We start from the raw sequence: 15,800 nt of genomic DNA, 5'->3' as shown, positions 1-15,800 counted from the left end.
GTACCAACCTGGCGACCGTGTTTGGGTCTGGACCCCGATACGCCGACGAGGACTCAGTGAAAAACTACTCCGACGCTATTTCGGACCCTACAAGGTCATCCGACGTATTGGCGCTCTGGACTATGAGGTCGTGCCAGACGGCATTTCGCATTCACAGCGGCGCCGCGCACGATCTGAAGTGGTCCACGTGGTGCGCCTTAAACCCTTTTACGGACGCTGACGAACTTCGTTATTTTTGTTCTTTTCTTTGCTACGAGTGCTTTTGTTTATTACCTTCGTTTGTTTGCAGCATCGGGTCGATGCTTTTTAAGAGGGGGGTATTGACACGTGTACTTATCTTTATCGGGCGACCACGTTTCGCCGCTTAACAACTGTAATCGCGCAGCGCGGAACGCGCCTGCATGTATCCGAAGTTTCTGGAAAGTTATCGATGCTTCTACCCGGCTTTCTGTTGTCGCCGAACCTTGTGTTATCTGATTTCATCGCGTAACGCGAATGGTGTAGAACTTTGTGGAAGGCACGCGGGTCCGAACGATTAGTCTGGAACATTCGACGACTGCTCTATAAAAGCCGACGCGCTTGACCCGCTGATTAGATTTCCGACGATCGCCGACCGTGTTCGGCGCTATCGTTGTGCTATAAGTGTAGCCTGTTTTGTGGGCACAGGTTCGCCCAATAAAAGCTAGTTTTGTATTCCACCGTACTGCTTCTTTCTTCACCGTCACTACCACGTGACATTATTATTATGATTATTATTATTATTATTAGAATCATCACTACGACCGAATTGATTGTGTTGAAGCCAGCGTGACACATAATTCAAAATATTTTTGGAGCTTCGTGCGCTCTCACTCTTCTAAAAAGAGTGCCAAAGATGTACGTCTTCTTGATGAAAATGGTGATGTCCTCCCGAAGACTGCTGATGCCTTTGCAGAACATTTCTGTTCGCTATATGGTGTTAAATATGCTTCAAGTGACCCTCCTTCTAAGTCGGGCACGGTGTGTACGCTATCAGTCAATGAAAACCTTGTTTTCAGCTGTATGAAGTGCCTCAAACCTCCCCTTTCTTGTGGTGCTGATGGTATTTCTTCCGCAGAGCTTAACCTCTTGAGACGCTGTATACACAATTGTCCACAGCGGGAGAGTGCATCAATAGCAAAAGCACCGATTAAAGCAATGGTATTTAAAATGTGTTTCATACATCTTGAAACACTTATATTGCAACAGTGCTGCAATTTTGAATAACGTGCAGAATGTTTTAGCAAAATAAGTGGAAAGGTACACGGCTGGGTGTTTTTACTCTGTGTCAGTATGTTGTATGTACTGGGTTCACTTCTTCCATTTTGTTTTTCACAATGTCATGCGCCCGGCATAATTTTCAAGTTATTGGATAAGTGCTTTTGAGGCTTTCCAAAACGCGAAATAGTAAATGTTTTCATATTTTGTGTTCCTGTAGTGGGTTTTCGCGTGGAGTCGAAATTTTGTAAACTTGACAAAACTCGCTAAACAATTGAAAACTCTTTAGCTTTTCTGCAGCTGTACACTTTCTATGATTCTGAAGGTGCAAGGGATGTGGTGAAAGCAAGTTTTCAATCAACGGGATAAAGTGGCGTCTGAAAAGGGTTAAGACGTATGGAAGCATACATGTTCCCTTTTCTCACAAGCAGCTTCAATAGTTCCCTAAAGTCTAGTACGTTTTCTAGCACTCGTCAGGTAGCATGGACATTGCCCATGCACAAATAAGGTGCTAGATGTACAATTACTAACTGCCGGCCTATATCTATCCTCTGCAGTGCGTCAAAAGTGATTGAATCGGTATTGGATTGCTTGCTTTCTGTTAGTGCTAAGAGCATTTTGATAAATTAATAGCATGGCTTTGTGTGCCGACGACTTAGAACCATTTGAGACTGTCAACAGTGTTCACCACTGCATCGACCTCCAAAAATACATTTTTTCACTCTCGAACTGATGCAGAAACAATAGGCACTCTTAAATGCTTCCTATACTATGGCAATAAGTTATATGCGGAAAACACACCATGCGAAATTTTCATACACCCTACGGGATGCTCCACTCCTTAGGATCAATGAAATGAAAGATCTTGGTGTGTACTTCGACAAAATGCTAAGCTTCTCTTAACATAGATAATTACACAACATGCCCTTCACGCTCTTGGAATTGCATGCCGTATATTGCATGATTTCCACTCACCTTTTGTGTTTCTGAAATTCTGCTGTGTGTCTTCCACTACTAGAGTATGCCTCTGCAGGAGGGGGTGCAACGTGCAAATCAATAGTTCTGACCTCATTGAACGCGTCCAGAATAAATTGATATCTATCTTCAAACACCACTTTTGCCATTCTGGCGACCACAATTGTTCCTTCTCAAATATACCTCAACTCGCGCCTTTTGTTCCTGTATAAGGTGGTCCACGACATTATCCATTCCCCAAAGCTTCTTGATCATATGCATTTGTTCGTGCCGCAACGTATACCAGGCAGCATTCCGCATTCTTTGTCTGGCCTTGTCGCAAGACTGTGCTATATATGACTCGACTCCAAAACACATAATAATAACTGTGCCTGTATTGCCTGTATTTCCTGTGTTTTGTGTATCTGTAGATATTCATCTATGATTAACTCCCTTTTACTCTTCCTTGTTTTCCTTTTTCCCTATTTGTTTCTTTATCTTGCATTTTTTTGTCGACCACATTCATGTTTTTTGTACATTTTGTCGCACGTATTGCTCGTTAATGCACCAGTACGAAGGCTCTCTAGCTGTTCTTGGGCACTATAATAAACATTTGAATGATTATTATCGTAGTATAAAATCGTGCTTTTTAAGAATGTACTAGTATAATATTTGAGTGCAGTAGCTTTTGTGCTATTAAAGAAAAGGCAGGAATTAAGAAAGTGCAACAATGGGCTATGTGCCTGATCATATGCATTGGGCTATTAATTTCTTCTGACTTTTAATAATGGTTATCTATTGTATCCAGTATAGTGCGATAAAATAATATGCCACAGCAATTAATGCGTGCCCCACAGAACAAATTGAATATATCTTTCTCAGTCATAACATCGCAGCAGGCTGAAAACAATAAACTGGTATTTTTTTTGGGTGTGATGACGAAGTGTATATATAAATTGTGAAAATAACCGGTTCATATATATATATATATATATATATATATATATTATAAAGGAGGTTTATTGGGGTTTTCGTAGCGACCGCCGGTTCTACGATGCACCGAGCACAGTCCCCGAGCTCGAGCCTCTGCTGCGCGCTTGATGCTGCCGATGCTGCTGACTGCGCGCACGTTCGTCATCTTCCTTACAATGGCCCCGCGGAAATAAAGGAGCCATCCTGGCGACTTAGTTTTCTGGAAGGACGGTAGAATTGTGATACGGCTTGAGACGCTGAACGTGAACGACTTCGCGGTTACGACGTCGCATGTCGGACGGCGGCGTTAGCGGCTCAACCAGGTAATTAACGGGTGATGTTCTCTCGAGAACGCGGTATGGACCGTCGTACGTCGGAAGGAGTTTTGAAGCGAGCCCAGGCGTGCGGTGTGGCACGAACAACCAAACGAGAGCGCCCGGGAGAAAAGTGGGAGTCGAGTTCCGGGCATCGTGTGGTCGTCCGAGGTGAATCGGCGGGCAAGCTGGCGACATTCCTCTGCTTGTCTGGCGGCTTCCGAGATCGGCAGGCATTCGGACGGGTCCGGCCGGTAGGACAGAATGGTGTCGATGGTGTGCGAAGTATGACGGCCGTAAAGAAGGTAAAAGGGTGAGAATCCGGTAGTGGCCTGAGTCGCGGTGTTGTAGGCGTAGGTGACAAACAGAAGAACTAGGTCCCAATTAAAGTGATCAGGTGAGACATACATGGCGAGCATGTCACCAAGAGTTCGATTAAGGCGTTCCGTGGTACCGTTAGTCTGTGGGTGATAAGCAGTGCATTTACGATGAACAATAGCGCATTCAGAAAGCAGTTGTTCGATGACTTCAGATAAGAAGGCGCGGCCTCTATCGCTTAAAAGTTCACGTGGACCTCCATGACGAAGGAGAAAACGGCGAAGTAGGAAATTGGCGACCTCCTGCGCTGTAGCATTTGGTAGAGCAGCAGTCTCTGAATAACGGGTTAAGTGGTCTACCGCAACGATTATCCAGCTGTTGCCGGCAGGAGTCAACGGAAGTGGCCCGTAGAGATCTATGCCCAGGCGATCAAAGGGTCGGGGATGGGCATTTTAAAGGCTGGATTTCACCGGCGGAGTTGTGCGGTGGCGCTTTCCGGCGTTGGCACTCATGACAAGAGCGGACGAACTTTCGAACTAAATTATACATTCCCCGCCAGTAATAGCGGTGTCGAAGTCTTTCGTAGGTCTTGAAGACTCCTGCATGGCCACACTGAGGGTCGACGCGGAACGAGGAGCAGAGCTCTGATCGCAAGATTCTGGTGGCATAGTCCCTCTGGGGCATAGTTGCATCGATATATTGTCACGTGGTAGTGACGGTGAAGAAAATAGCAATACGGTGGAATACAAAACTAGCTTTTATTGGGCGAACCTGTGCCCACAAAAACAGGCTACACTTATAGCACAACGATAGCGGCGAACATGGTCGGCGATCGTCGGAAATTTGATCTGCGGGTCAAGCGCGTCGACTTTTATACAGCACTCGTCGAATGTTCCAGGCTAATCGTTCGGACCCGCGTGCCTTCCACAAAGTTCTACACCATTCGCGTCACGCGATGAAATCAGATAACACAAGGTTCGGCGACAACAGACAGCCGGGTAGAAGCATCAATAACTTTCCAGAAACTTCGGATACATGCAGGCGCGTCCCGCGCTCTGCGATTACATTTGTCAGGCGGCGAAACGTGGTCGCCCGATAAATATAAGTACACGTGTCAATATGTAGCTGCTCGCGAATCGCAAAATGAGGCACTTGGCGCCTAAGCGTACGTGACGCTGGAACTTTCGACGTATCCGAGAGAAGGTCGAGCAGAGATGCAGTCCAGGGATCATTACGCTGTGCAGCAGCGATAGTGTCAACGTCCGGAGAGGATAATGTGCACTCGCAGAGGGAGTCATGACTGGCCTTCGGGGGAAGCGGTGATCGGGATAGCGCGTCAGCGTCGGAGTGCTTTCGCCCGGAACGGTACACCACGCGGATGTCGTATTCTTGGATTCGCAATGCCCAGCGGGCAAGGCGGCCCGATGGATCTTTGAGCGTCGACAGCCGACATAGTGCGTGGTGGTCGGTCACTACGTCAAAAGATCGGCCGTATAAATATGGGCGAAACTTGCCAAGCGCCCACACAATGGCCAAACACTCCTTTTCTGCAACGCTGTAATTGGTCTCCGCCTTGGTTAACGTGCGACTCGCGTATGTGACGACGTATTCTGGGTGGCCAGGTTGACGCTGTGCCAACACAGCACCAAGGCCTACACCGCTTGCATCGGTATGGATTTCGGTTGGCGCTTGTGGGTCAAAATGGCGAAGAATGGGTGGCGTCGTGAGAAGACGGCGCAAGGTTGTGAAGGCGTCGTCACACTCTGGAGACCATGATGAGAGATCTCTAGCGCCACCAAGGAGCTGCGTGAGAGGCGATATAATTGACGCAAAGTTTCGAACGAATCGCCGGAAGTAAGAGCAGAGGCCGATAAAACTGCGTAGCTCTTTCATAGTGGTAGGTTTTGGGAACGCAGTAACAGCACGTAGCTTCTCGGGATCCGGGCGAATGCCCTCCTTTGACACGACATGGCCTAAAATTGTTAGCTGACGAATAGCAAATCGCCCGTTCTACGATGCACCTAGCACAGTCCCCGAGCTCGAGCCTTTGCTGCGCGCTTGATGCTGGCGATGCTGCTGACTGCGCGTACGTTCGTCATCTTCCTTACAATATATATATATATATATATATATATATATATATATATATATATATATATATATATATATATATATATATATATATATTCTTATATTATGCAAATGAGCTGCCCCCATACATTCGAATAAGCGCTTCCATAGTACGACTTGGCAAAGGGCAACGAAAGACCCCTATTAAAACCCTCCAATTCTAAAGCTTGTATTATCTGACGGTATGTCATTTCATTAATGTCCAGAAAGACGAACTTGACACGTTGAAACCAGTTACAATAGAACATGGCCTTTACACTGTGAAAATGTTTTCTAGCAATACACTCAATGTGTGAAGGCCTCCGGATGCGGTGTTGATGCGTGAAAACAATTTATAATAATAGATGAGGTGCTCCATGGGCAAGATTCGACAGAATCAAGAATCGGGAGGAGACAAGCTACGAATCACGTAAATTTTAGCTATTCTAGATGGTTTTTTTTTTTTGTCAGTGCTACAGGGGTTTTAATTCTTTTTTGCTGATTTTCTCAGAACCCACTTTTTCACGTTTCTTTCATGCACCAACAATCATAACTATATTGACACGGATACTTTATCTGTATCCGGTGACCGTATTTCACCAGCTAAAAAATGTTAAACGTTATCGTTCAGGATGCGCCTGAACGCACCGGAAGTTTCGCGAATGTCATTGGTGGTTCTGTCGGTTGTCGACGAACCTTGTATGATCTGATCGCATACGCGACACGAATTGTGTAGTAGTTTCTGGAAGGCGCGCGGGTACCAGCGAATAGGCTGGAGCTTTCGACGACTGCTGCGTGAAAGCCGACGCGTTTGACCCGCAGACGAGATTTTCGACGATTGCCGACATTGCTCGCCGCTATCATTCCGATTCAGTCTGAATCATTTTTCACCGTCACTACTACGTGACAATATTTCGAACATATATTATTTCAATTATACTTTGCACGTGTAATTCTTACATAGTTTTCTGTGCGATGAGCTACCAAAAAATGAAATGGTGCAACAGTTTTTGATATGATATGGCATCGTCGTGCAGGTGTTTGCAAAGCGATCTTGTAGAGAGACGACGCGCGAGCTCTGTTGTCGATGTTTTGTGCACTATTGTTACTTCAAAGATAAAAAGAAACTATTTCAGCAGTCGTACATTCATTATTCAAACCTGTTTTTCATATCTGAAGGAGCATACAGATCACTAACTTATTGTTTCAAGCTTAGTTTACAGCAGGCTGTTTTAGGCCGGACTTTGACGGATGAAGATAAAATAGTCGAGCAACAGTGCGCCGCAGCCGAAGAGCGAGCTTCGGCGCGCGTCGGAGTTTCTGTCCAGGGGTTGCGTGTCCCTCCGACCAACGCGATGTGAAGCGTTCGCTAGTCGGCGCGTGCCGAAGCTTGCCGACGCGTGCCAGTGGGCGGGCCTTACGGTGCGTTTCTGCAATCGCATACACCCCTATTTGTTCTCTATTTAACTGCTCCTCATTCTCTGCCCACTTTTCCTTTCCGCGTCGGATGTGTGCAATGCCCTCTGGAGCTCCCTGGCCGTCGCCACATTGACAGTTGTAATTATGCGTGACTCAGAGTCATTGCACAAAGTGCCTTTCTACTAACGTGCGAGTCCAGAGGGGACGTAGATAGAATTGTAGGGAGGAGGGAGAAGAGGCAGTTACCATACAAGGGGGGGGGGATGAATGTGACGTGAGAAGGCAAGGAAACCCTACTACTATACGACAGCGGTTGCGGGGAAGCTAGATATGCTTAAGTTCAAGGTACGGTACAGTACATTCCTGCTATTTCCGAAAAATAAACACCATGCAAATATGTCAAGCTGACAAATTACGCAGTGCGTGCACAAGCCAAGTCGCATTAATTAAAGTGCACCGCAGGGTCCAGGCGACACTACGGAAGCGGTCGCGGCCGTCAAATCAACACTTCTGTGCCCGCCGAGGTAGCTTTGCAGCTATTGCTTTGCTAGAGCTCACGGATTTTATCCCAACCGTGGCAGCCGTATTTCGACGGGGGCGAAATAGAAAACGCACGTGCACTTAGATTTTGGGACGTGCCAAAGAACGTCACGGTGTCAAAATTAATCCGGAATCCGCCACTACGGCGTGCGTCATAATCCGATTGTGGTTTTGGCACGCACATCCTCATAATCCAATTCAAGTTTAATATTCTGCCATATTGCCATGTACCACGTGAAGCAGTGATTATGCCCAACCCTCTCAGAGGTTATGAAATATGGGGCACAACAACGCCTCAAGCAAACACCTCTCCCTGCGTGTTCAGTGTACTACGCAGACACGAGAGAGAGACAAAAGGGAAGGAAAGACAGGGAGGTTAGCCAGTGTAAATACCGGCTAGCTACCCTGTGCTGGGGAAAGGGTAAAGGGAATAAAAGGAGCAAGAAAAGAGGGGAAAAAACAAGAAAAATTCACGCAGTAACGCGATATTACGCGCAACAATAATCAAAGTCGGTCGCACAATTCACAGGCCCTTAAAAGCTTCAGCAAAGCCATTAAGGCCTTGAGTGCCGAAGCCCGTCTGGACCAGTATCCTACGCAGACAAACAACACTGGTGCCCGCAAGGTAACGTTTAAGATCAACTCACCACTCCCGTGTTAGACTAAACGTTGAAGTAATTAAGCTTAACCGTAAACATCACCGCTAATTATCGTCGATCAAAGCATCCAGCACTGAAAGCTTCGCTTACATCGATTCCCACAGTGCGTGGGATCTGCACAATCTTTTTTCTCTTTCAATTAAACCCCAAAAATTATTTCATGTACGTCTGGTGGTTCAATCACACTTCTTCTTTCCCGTTCTTATTTCTTCGTTCAAGAGAACAGGCTGGCGGGCATGGTTGGTACTGCACGACTTGAGGCAAAGCGCAACAGAGCACGCAGGACAACAGAAGAGGACACAGCGCTGTGTCTTCGTCCTCTTCTGTTGTCCTACGTGGTCTCTTATTATTTGCCTCAAGTATTTATTTCGATAATTTATCTCGCTTGAAAAAGGTCTATTCAATAATTGCACTTTGCTTGCGCCATTATGTTGTTGGCGAATCCCGCTTAATGACTGTGGACCACCGTTTGCCGTCACCATTATCATCATCACTGCAACTCGCTGTTCGGGAATTCATCTGTCTGTCGCAGCGCTTACCCTGGCATCGCGCTCTGTATTCTCTTGATCACCAACGTTTGTTCTTGGCACTTCATTCGGGCCTTCTTACGTGCTTTAACCTGTGACTTCGTTATGTGCAGGAAGGGAGCTGAACGTGGACGGCTCCATGCGTTGCAAGCACGTGTGGACGGAGACTTTTTTTGGCAAGGGTTCGGCGATGGCCTCACCATTTTACTGTATGATACAACTGGGTTCGCTAACTCTACAAAAAGCATGACCATGCTGCCTTTGTCACGCACCCGAGGATTATGTACCATTGTCAGCAGCTTGATTCGACTGCGTGGTTGCTATACTATATTAGACAAAGCCGTTTGCCTGATCTGCTTCTGTTGCTCTCGAGCTTGCCTGTGCTCTTGTACTTCCCGGTGGCCCCATTTTCCTTGTCATTGACTTAGCTCGAGTGGACACAGCAGGAGCCACGTGGTACGATTTCGCGTGAGATTTGATGTTTCGGCTATTCGTTACCTAAATTCCTAGATGAGCTTGCTTAAGAAAAATGCTAAAAATGACATTTGAAGCGCCGCCATGCTCCACGTTCTTTCCTCTGAAATTTGCCTGCCAACAGGTCCTTGCGATGGATGTGCGCAAAAATATTGGGATCACCGCAGTACTGATTCATGTACCGTCTTCCCACTCGTTTCCTAGTGTTATGCGATCATGTGGTTTGTCTGGCGGCTGGAATGTGGACGACATGCTACCACAGCAAGAAGATGGCGGCACCTTTCCCTGTGCTTAGAAAAACTCAGTGACAACCTAAGAATGCAGCATCAAATGCACTGCTGTTCAAATGGAAGAACATTGCTCAATTATTTGTACTTAATTTGTTCTTCTGTTCTAGCCTCCTTTTTTAGATCTTGAAGTTACTCTGCTTTTTCTTAGTTGCAACTATACATTTCTTGTATTAATTAGTCGTATGTTCATGCTCCTTATGCTTATTGTTTCAACTGTTCTTTTTATCATATTTAGTGTGTAATAGGCCCCTCCCGTCTCTTATGTGCAAACCCTGAGGGTAAAATAAATAAATAAGCATTTCTATAAATGTACCATCAAATTGAGCGAATGCTCAGGGAAGTGAGCGTTCGTCACGTCACGACGAATGCGAACTGCTTTCACATCAGCATCCCTCTGGAATTATGTTCTTGATCCCGAAGGCTCATGGGGCACGTGCAGTGTAGTTTTGTGGACTGTTCCTAGGTTGTCACCGAACAGAGTTGCCGAAAGCCGCGGAGGTTTCCAACAGTCGTAGAAGCTATCTTTCAGGCGACTCATGTTGGACGCCGCGTCGTACCGCGTCACCAAAGCTGTTTGAAGCTCGGTAGACCTTATGTGGTACGTACGTCGGATCGCACGCGTAATCGTATGTGTCTCCTGCTGAATGGATCATACGCATCATCCCCTTGACTCTCGAAATGAATGGCCCCTATGCATCCTGGGGGTTCTGCGGGTCACCTGCGATGAGGCTTGCGGGTGTGCGCATGCGCAGGCTACTTGGACGAGGAGTTCGGCACTACCAAGAGTTCGGGTAGCAGCGCCCGCCTGAGCGTCCACACCGACGAGACGCCACAGGACTGGAGTGGTGAGTGGCTTGACGAGACAGCATTTCACAACTCTGACAAGGACGAGAAATACCAGTTCGTGGCACCGATTGAGTGGCGGAGTTAAGTGTCCCAGTGTAACACAAGGGCTTTGATAGACGCCGTAATGGGGATATTGATATTGACCACGTAGCATCCAATGTGCGGCTCGCGAGTTTTGCATTGCGCCCTTCAGGATTTATTTAGCTTGGCTGCATCGATGTTCCACTGCAGATTGCTGGGAACACAATTGTGAAACAGTTAAATGAAACGCCAGTGTATTTCGTAGCATAGTTTATTGACAAATATTCTGAAATTGATGCGCCAGTCTAGGATTCTTGCCACAAATATTGTTACAATGTAAGGCTTTACAGAAGATGGACGACGGTTTGATCGCCCATTCCGGTAGCCAGCGCTCCTCGTTATTCTTATTTTTCTCCTCAATCCACTATGTCCGTCAGCAGACGAAGCCCGTTGTGCGAGGCAGGATTGATTGGAAAGGCCGAGACATTTCAGGCCAGCAACATGAGTAGTTCTGCTGGATCGCTGACCATTGCACAGGAGGCGAGCTATTACGTAAGTGAGCTCTTGCACTTAAACGGTCGAAAACGACGAATGGGCCTGCATGCTGCTACTCAAACTAGGCATAATGCACGCTAGTGTTGCGGTTCCTCTAGAAGCACCATATCGCCTTTGGCGAACGAGACTGGTTCATGACGGTCGTATTATCGCTCTTTCAAATGACGATGTGAGGCGAGGATATGAAGACGGGTTATCCGATGAGCTTCTTCAGCGAGGCTTAGGGTCTTCGATACAGAATGGTCATCGCGAAGAGTAAATGGTAAGGAGGTATCCAGGTCACTCGCGTACAGCAGGAGAAATGGGCTATAATCCTTGGTTTCATGTTTCGCAGAGTTGTATACGTAAGTTGTAAAGGGCAACACGTCGTCCCAGTTCTTGTGGCTGGAGGATACGTACATGACAAGCATATTAGTCAGTTTTCTTTTCCTCCTTCCAACGAGGCCATTGGTCTGCAGGTGATATACGGCGTCGAGTGATGGAACTGTGAAGTGCACAGACGAAGTATCTCTTCAACACAGTGAACTGCGACCACCTTCACTGATGATAACAGGCGTGGGCCATGGTGAAGGATTGCAGCGTGCAACAGGAAGATCTCCACTCAAGCAGTTGTGGAAGAAGGCATGGCGGCGGTTTTTGCGTACTGCGTAAGATAGCCCACGCAGACGATTATCCAATGGTTCTGGTTGCTTAATAGAGGAAATTGACTCAAATGATCAATGCCTACTTGCCTTAAAGGTGTACTTGGCGTTGTTAAAGTGCCCTTCACTAGGCCACATAGCAAATTTTGGTTATACGCTGGAAGCTGTTACGTGCCCTGTAGGGAACGTTCTACCGCAAACTTTTTCAAGTTGGTTCATTAATAGCCGAGATATATATATATTTCAGTGCTGCTAACCCTTCATTTTAAAAGGCGAGCGCCATTGGCAAGAGAGACTCTCTCCACTTGCCCCGTCTAGCCTCGCAAGCGAAACTACTTCCCTGCGTTCTCCTATGCCCGAACCGGAGAATCGCGTGAAGCATACGTCACGTGCCTCGCCCCTTTTTTTCGCTTTTTATTGCAATTATATGGACACCCCAAGCGCTTTTCCGCTGTCGCCGTGAGGTTCTGTAGAAAGGCCAAGGGCGATAACACCGCCGCGCACGCTACGCTGTATGTGCGAGTGAAGGCGTGCGAGTGGAGGGGGGGGGGAGGGTCGGTACTGTGCGCGAGCGATGACCGATGTACTTCACATACGCTGCGCCGATTTCTTGGCTTCACCCTGGACAGTGAGACCTAAACGTATACTTTCATCGAGGTCTTCGTCTTCCTAATGACGACAGGAATCCAGAGACACCAACCAGGAGTACGTTCGACGACGAGTGACCTTTCTAGGCAAACTGTACCCGCGACCACGCCGGATGCCTCGTTAGCCCTGCTGCGCCGAGGACTACGGAGCTCCGCGTCGCAGCTGCACGCCCGCCAGCTGCGCCGCGCCGTCGACCGAGCCCGCGCACAGTAGTTCACCATGAAGGTCGCCGTAGAGGGCATCCCAAGTTTTCGGGAAGAATTAGCAGCCATGGTGATTGGGTGTCTAAAGTTATCAAGCTCCGGATAGCGCCAACAGCAACGGGGCCAGCCGTATATTCTCCAAGATTTCGACCTACCAACTACCGGAAGCGATCTGCATGACTGTCCGCTTCACCAGGATGCCGCGCGTCACGAAGACCTATATGATACAAGCTAACATGATTCAGAACACCTTCGCGTAATGCACCTCGGACGTCGGCAGAGTTGAAGGATCCTATACGATTCAAAGAGATGACAATCGACAACAAGGAGCACGAAGTCTCTCCGTCTACTGTGCTCCAGACGATAGCTCGGGCCACGGTGCGATTCGCGGTGTCGATCTCCGACTGGACTAAGATACAATTCAAGCAGAATTACAAGATAACCGCAACCCACCCATTGTTGACTTTCTGCTGCTCGAGAACACCACCGCAGTATACTCATCACGTTCGCTCAGGCCCAATTAAGTGCCAATCTAGGTCTACTTCTGCAACGGTCGACACAGATGTAACTTATTCAAGAAGTACGAAGTGTGCTTTCACTGTGGCGAGCTCGGTCATCGAGCCGACGTCTGCGCTAGCCCGACTACCAAATGCAGAGGCCGTGGGCTATCAAATCCACCGAACGACCACTCATGCAAACCAACCTGTCGCCTAAGCGGCGCGGAGCATTTCACGGGCGACAGTCGCTGCAAGGAAACCTGCAGGATCCTCTACACGGTCAAGCGCCGGCAGTGGGAAAATCGCCTACAAGCCGACGGAAACAGACTCAAGCCCCAAGATCCCGCCAAGCAGGTCACGCTTCAGCACACCAGCCGAAGGAACCGGCAACGCTCCGGCAGCCGGCAGCGGCAGCCCCGGGAGCACTCGAGTTCCTTTCCATCGCTCGAGTCCACCACTCATCGGAGGCGGTCTTGGACTCCTTCCCGGAACAGACACGGGCCACCTGCAGTCATCCAGCAGCCCCGAGCTCCTTCTCCTCCATAACTTTATTATGTCCTTGATGGGGTTCAGGGGTGGCGGGGGTCGGGAGGCTAACCCCCCATACCTCCCCTTCCTCAGACGGCGGCCTGTCCTTGCTTTCTGGCGGCGTCTTCGGCCATCCGGACGGCCCAGAGCTGCTCCTCTGGGTCCAAGCTGAGCAGCAAAGTCTCCCACTGCTCGCCCATAGTTATGATGCGTGTGTTAGTGCGGTAGGTGTTGGTGGGTGAGGCTTTGGGGCATTGCCAGATGATGTGATCGAGGTCAGCGCGGGCCTTGCACGCTTTGCAGAGTGGGACGTATGCATCGGGGTAAATGCGGTTGTAAAGCACGGGGTTCGGGAAAGTTCGCGTCTGAAGGAGTCGCCAAATGGTGGATTGATATTTATTCAGTGTTTTGCGTGCTGGGGGGTAGCGTCACCGCTCTCTACGGTAGTGAAGGAGAATTTCTCTGGACGTGACCACTCGGTCCCGCGCGTTACCGCGATGAAGAACAGAGGGCTGGTCGGGATCCGAAGACTCAGGAGAAGGGTGATGCGCCCGGTGTGCGAGAGCTCGGGCGGCATCGTGGGCGGCTTCGTTGCCCAGATGATCTGGACGCGGCGTTGCCTTGAGGGATGAGTGCCAGAGAGTATCTTCTGCGCTTGGGGCGCCATCAGTCCTCTTGTGTAGTTGCGAATGGCCGTTTTTGAGTCGCTGATGATGCAGCGTGCATTGGTAGCCGCGTAGGCCAAAGCGATGTCCGTTTCTTCTTCTTCGGGTTGCGTGGTGAGTATTGATGCGGCCGCAGCGAGGCGGTACTGCGAGCCCGCGACTGCGACGACCGCCATGGCGTTTTGTTTGGGATGTTCCGCTGTGTCCACGTAGGCTACGTCAGCGGCTTGGTCGTAGCGCTTTTGTAGTTGTTTAGCTCTTTCTGCACGTCGCTCCGGATTGTGTTCAGGGTGCATATTGCAAGGTATGGGCGGGATAACTAGCTGAGCGCGAATGTATGGAGGGATGGGTACTTTTGGTCCGAATTGGGTGGTGTAGGTTATGCCTAGGGTGCCTAGAATGTGCCTGCCTGTGGTGGAATTGGCGAGTCGTTCGTAATGGCTAATACGCTGCGCTTCAATAAGCTCGTCTATGGTGTTGTGAATGCCGAGGGCGTCCAGTTTCTCGTTAGAGGTGGAGATGGGAAGATGTAGGGCTTGTTTAAAGGCCCTCTTGATCATGGTATTGAGTTTGAGCTTGTCAGTTGCATTGAGGCTGAGGTACGGGGCGACACGTTCGCTCCCATAGCAGCCCGCCTGACGTGGCAGGCCGCACCTTTTTTATTTATTTTTTTATCCAGCGGCCGTGCTCAGGGCATGTGACTTCCGTGTATATCGTGATGCATTTCTTGTCTATGTGGCACCTATGCAAACTAAGCCACCGCCATCTCCACCCGTCCGACAAGAACATTAACAACCGGTGAGTACGCAGGATGGGACTCCCTGTACTACAGACACACACGAAGCAATTGTAGAACTGACAGCACTCATCCAACAACTCATACTCCGAGTAGAGACTCTCGAAAAATGAAATGCTTCATACCCCCCGTCACCGCCCGCTCCGCAGCTTGCACCTACCGTGGTACCTATGGAGATCACACCTTCCAGCGGATGCACACACAAACACCAACCTCCGGCCGACAAGGCCGCCCTGGGCCTACCGATATACACCTGAAATCATCGTCTTCAATAAACAGGCCTCTTTCACACTTTCGCAGAGCTAACACAGCAACACCGAGACAGACAAGTAACGCGCTTGTCTTGTACGGAGCAAGGATGCGACATCTTGAAACGAGCAGGGATCGCCCCTATCCAGTTGACACCAGTTAGTCAAAGCGCTCCGCTACCCCACGCAACATAGCATTTACAAATATACCAAAAAATATGACACCACACCTACATGACGGTCGACGTCAAGCGCAAGCAAAAGATCGCCACATAGACACATCACGATATACACGGACACCACACGCTCTGAGCACGGCCGCTGGATAAAAAAAAAAAAA

The 15,800-nt window shown here is 48.7% G+C and overlaps 1 protein-coding gene across 1 annotated transcript in view; it reads left to right on the top strand.

Annotated features, from left to right (window-relative positions):
• Positions 1 to 9,772: 9,772 nt before the first annotated feature.
• LOC129385249 (uncharacterized) overlaps positions 9,773 to 15,800 on the top strand; it is a 56,492-nt gene continuing 50,464 nt past the window's right edge. Inside the window, exons 1-2 of the mRNA XM_072289554.1 lie at positions 9,773 to 9,809; positions 10,565 to 10,657. Coding sequence (XP_072145655.1) covers positions 9,773 to 9,809; positions 10,565 to 10,657 — 130 coding nt within the window. The remainder of the gene's footprint in view (positions 9,810 to 10,564; positions 10,658 to 15,800) is intronic.

The sequence above is a fragment of the Dermacentor andersoni genome, chromosome 7 (assembly GCF_023375885.2).
Source record: "Dermacentor andersoni chromosome 7, qqDerAnde1_hic_scaffold, whole genome shotgun sequence".
NCBI lineage: Eukaryota > Metazoa > Arthropoda > Arachnida > Ixodida > Ixodidae > Dermacentor > Dermacentor andersoni.
The sequence above is the reverse complement of the archived record's forward strand: the minus strand, read 5'-3'. Positions and strand labels throughout refer to the sequence as shown.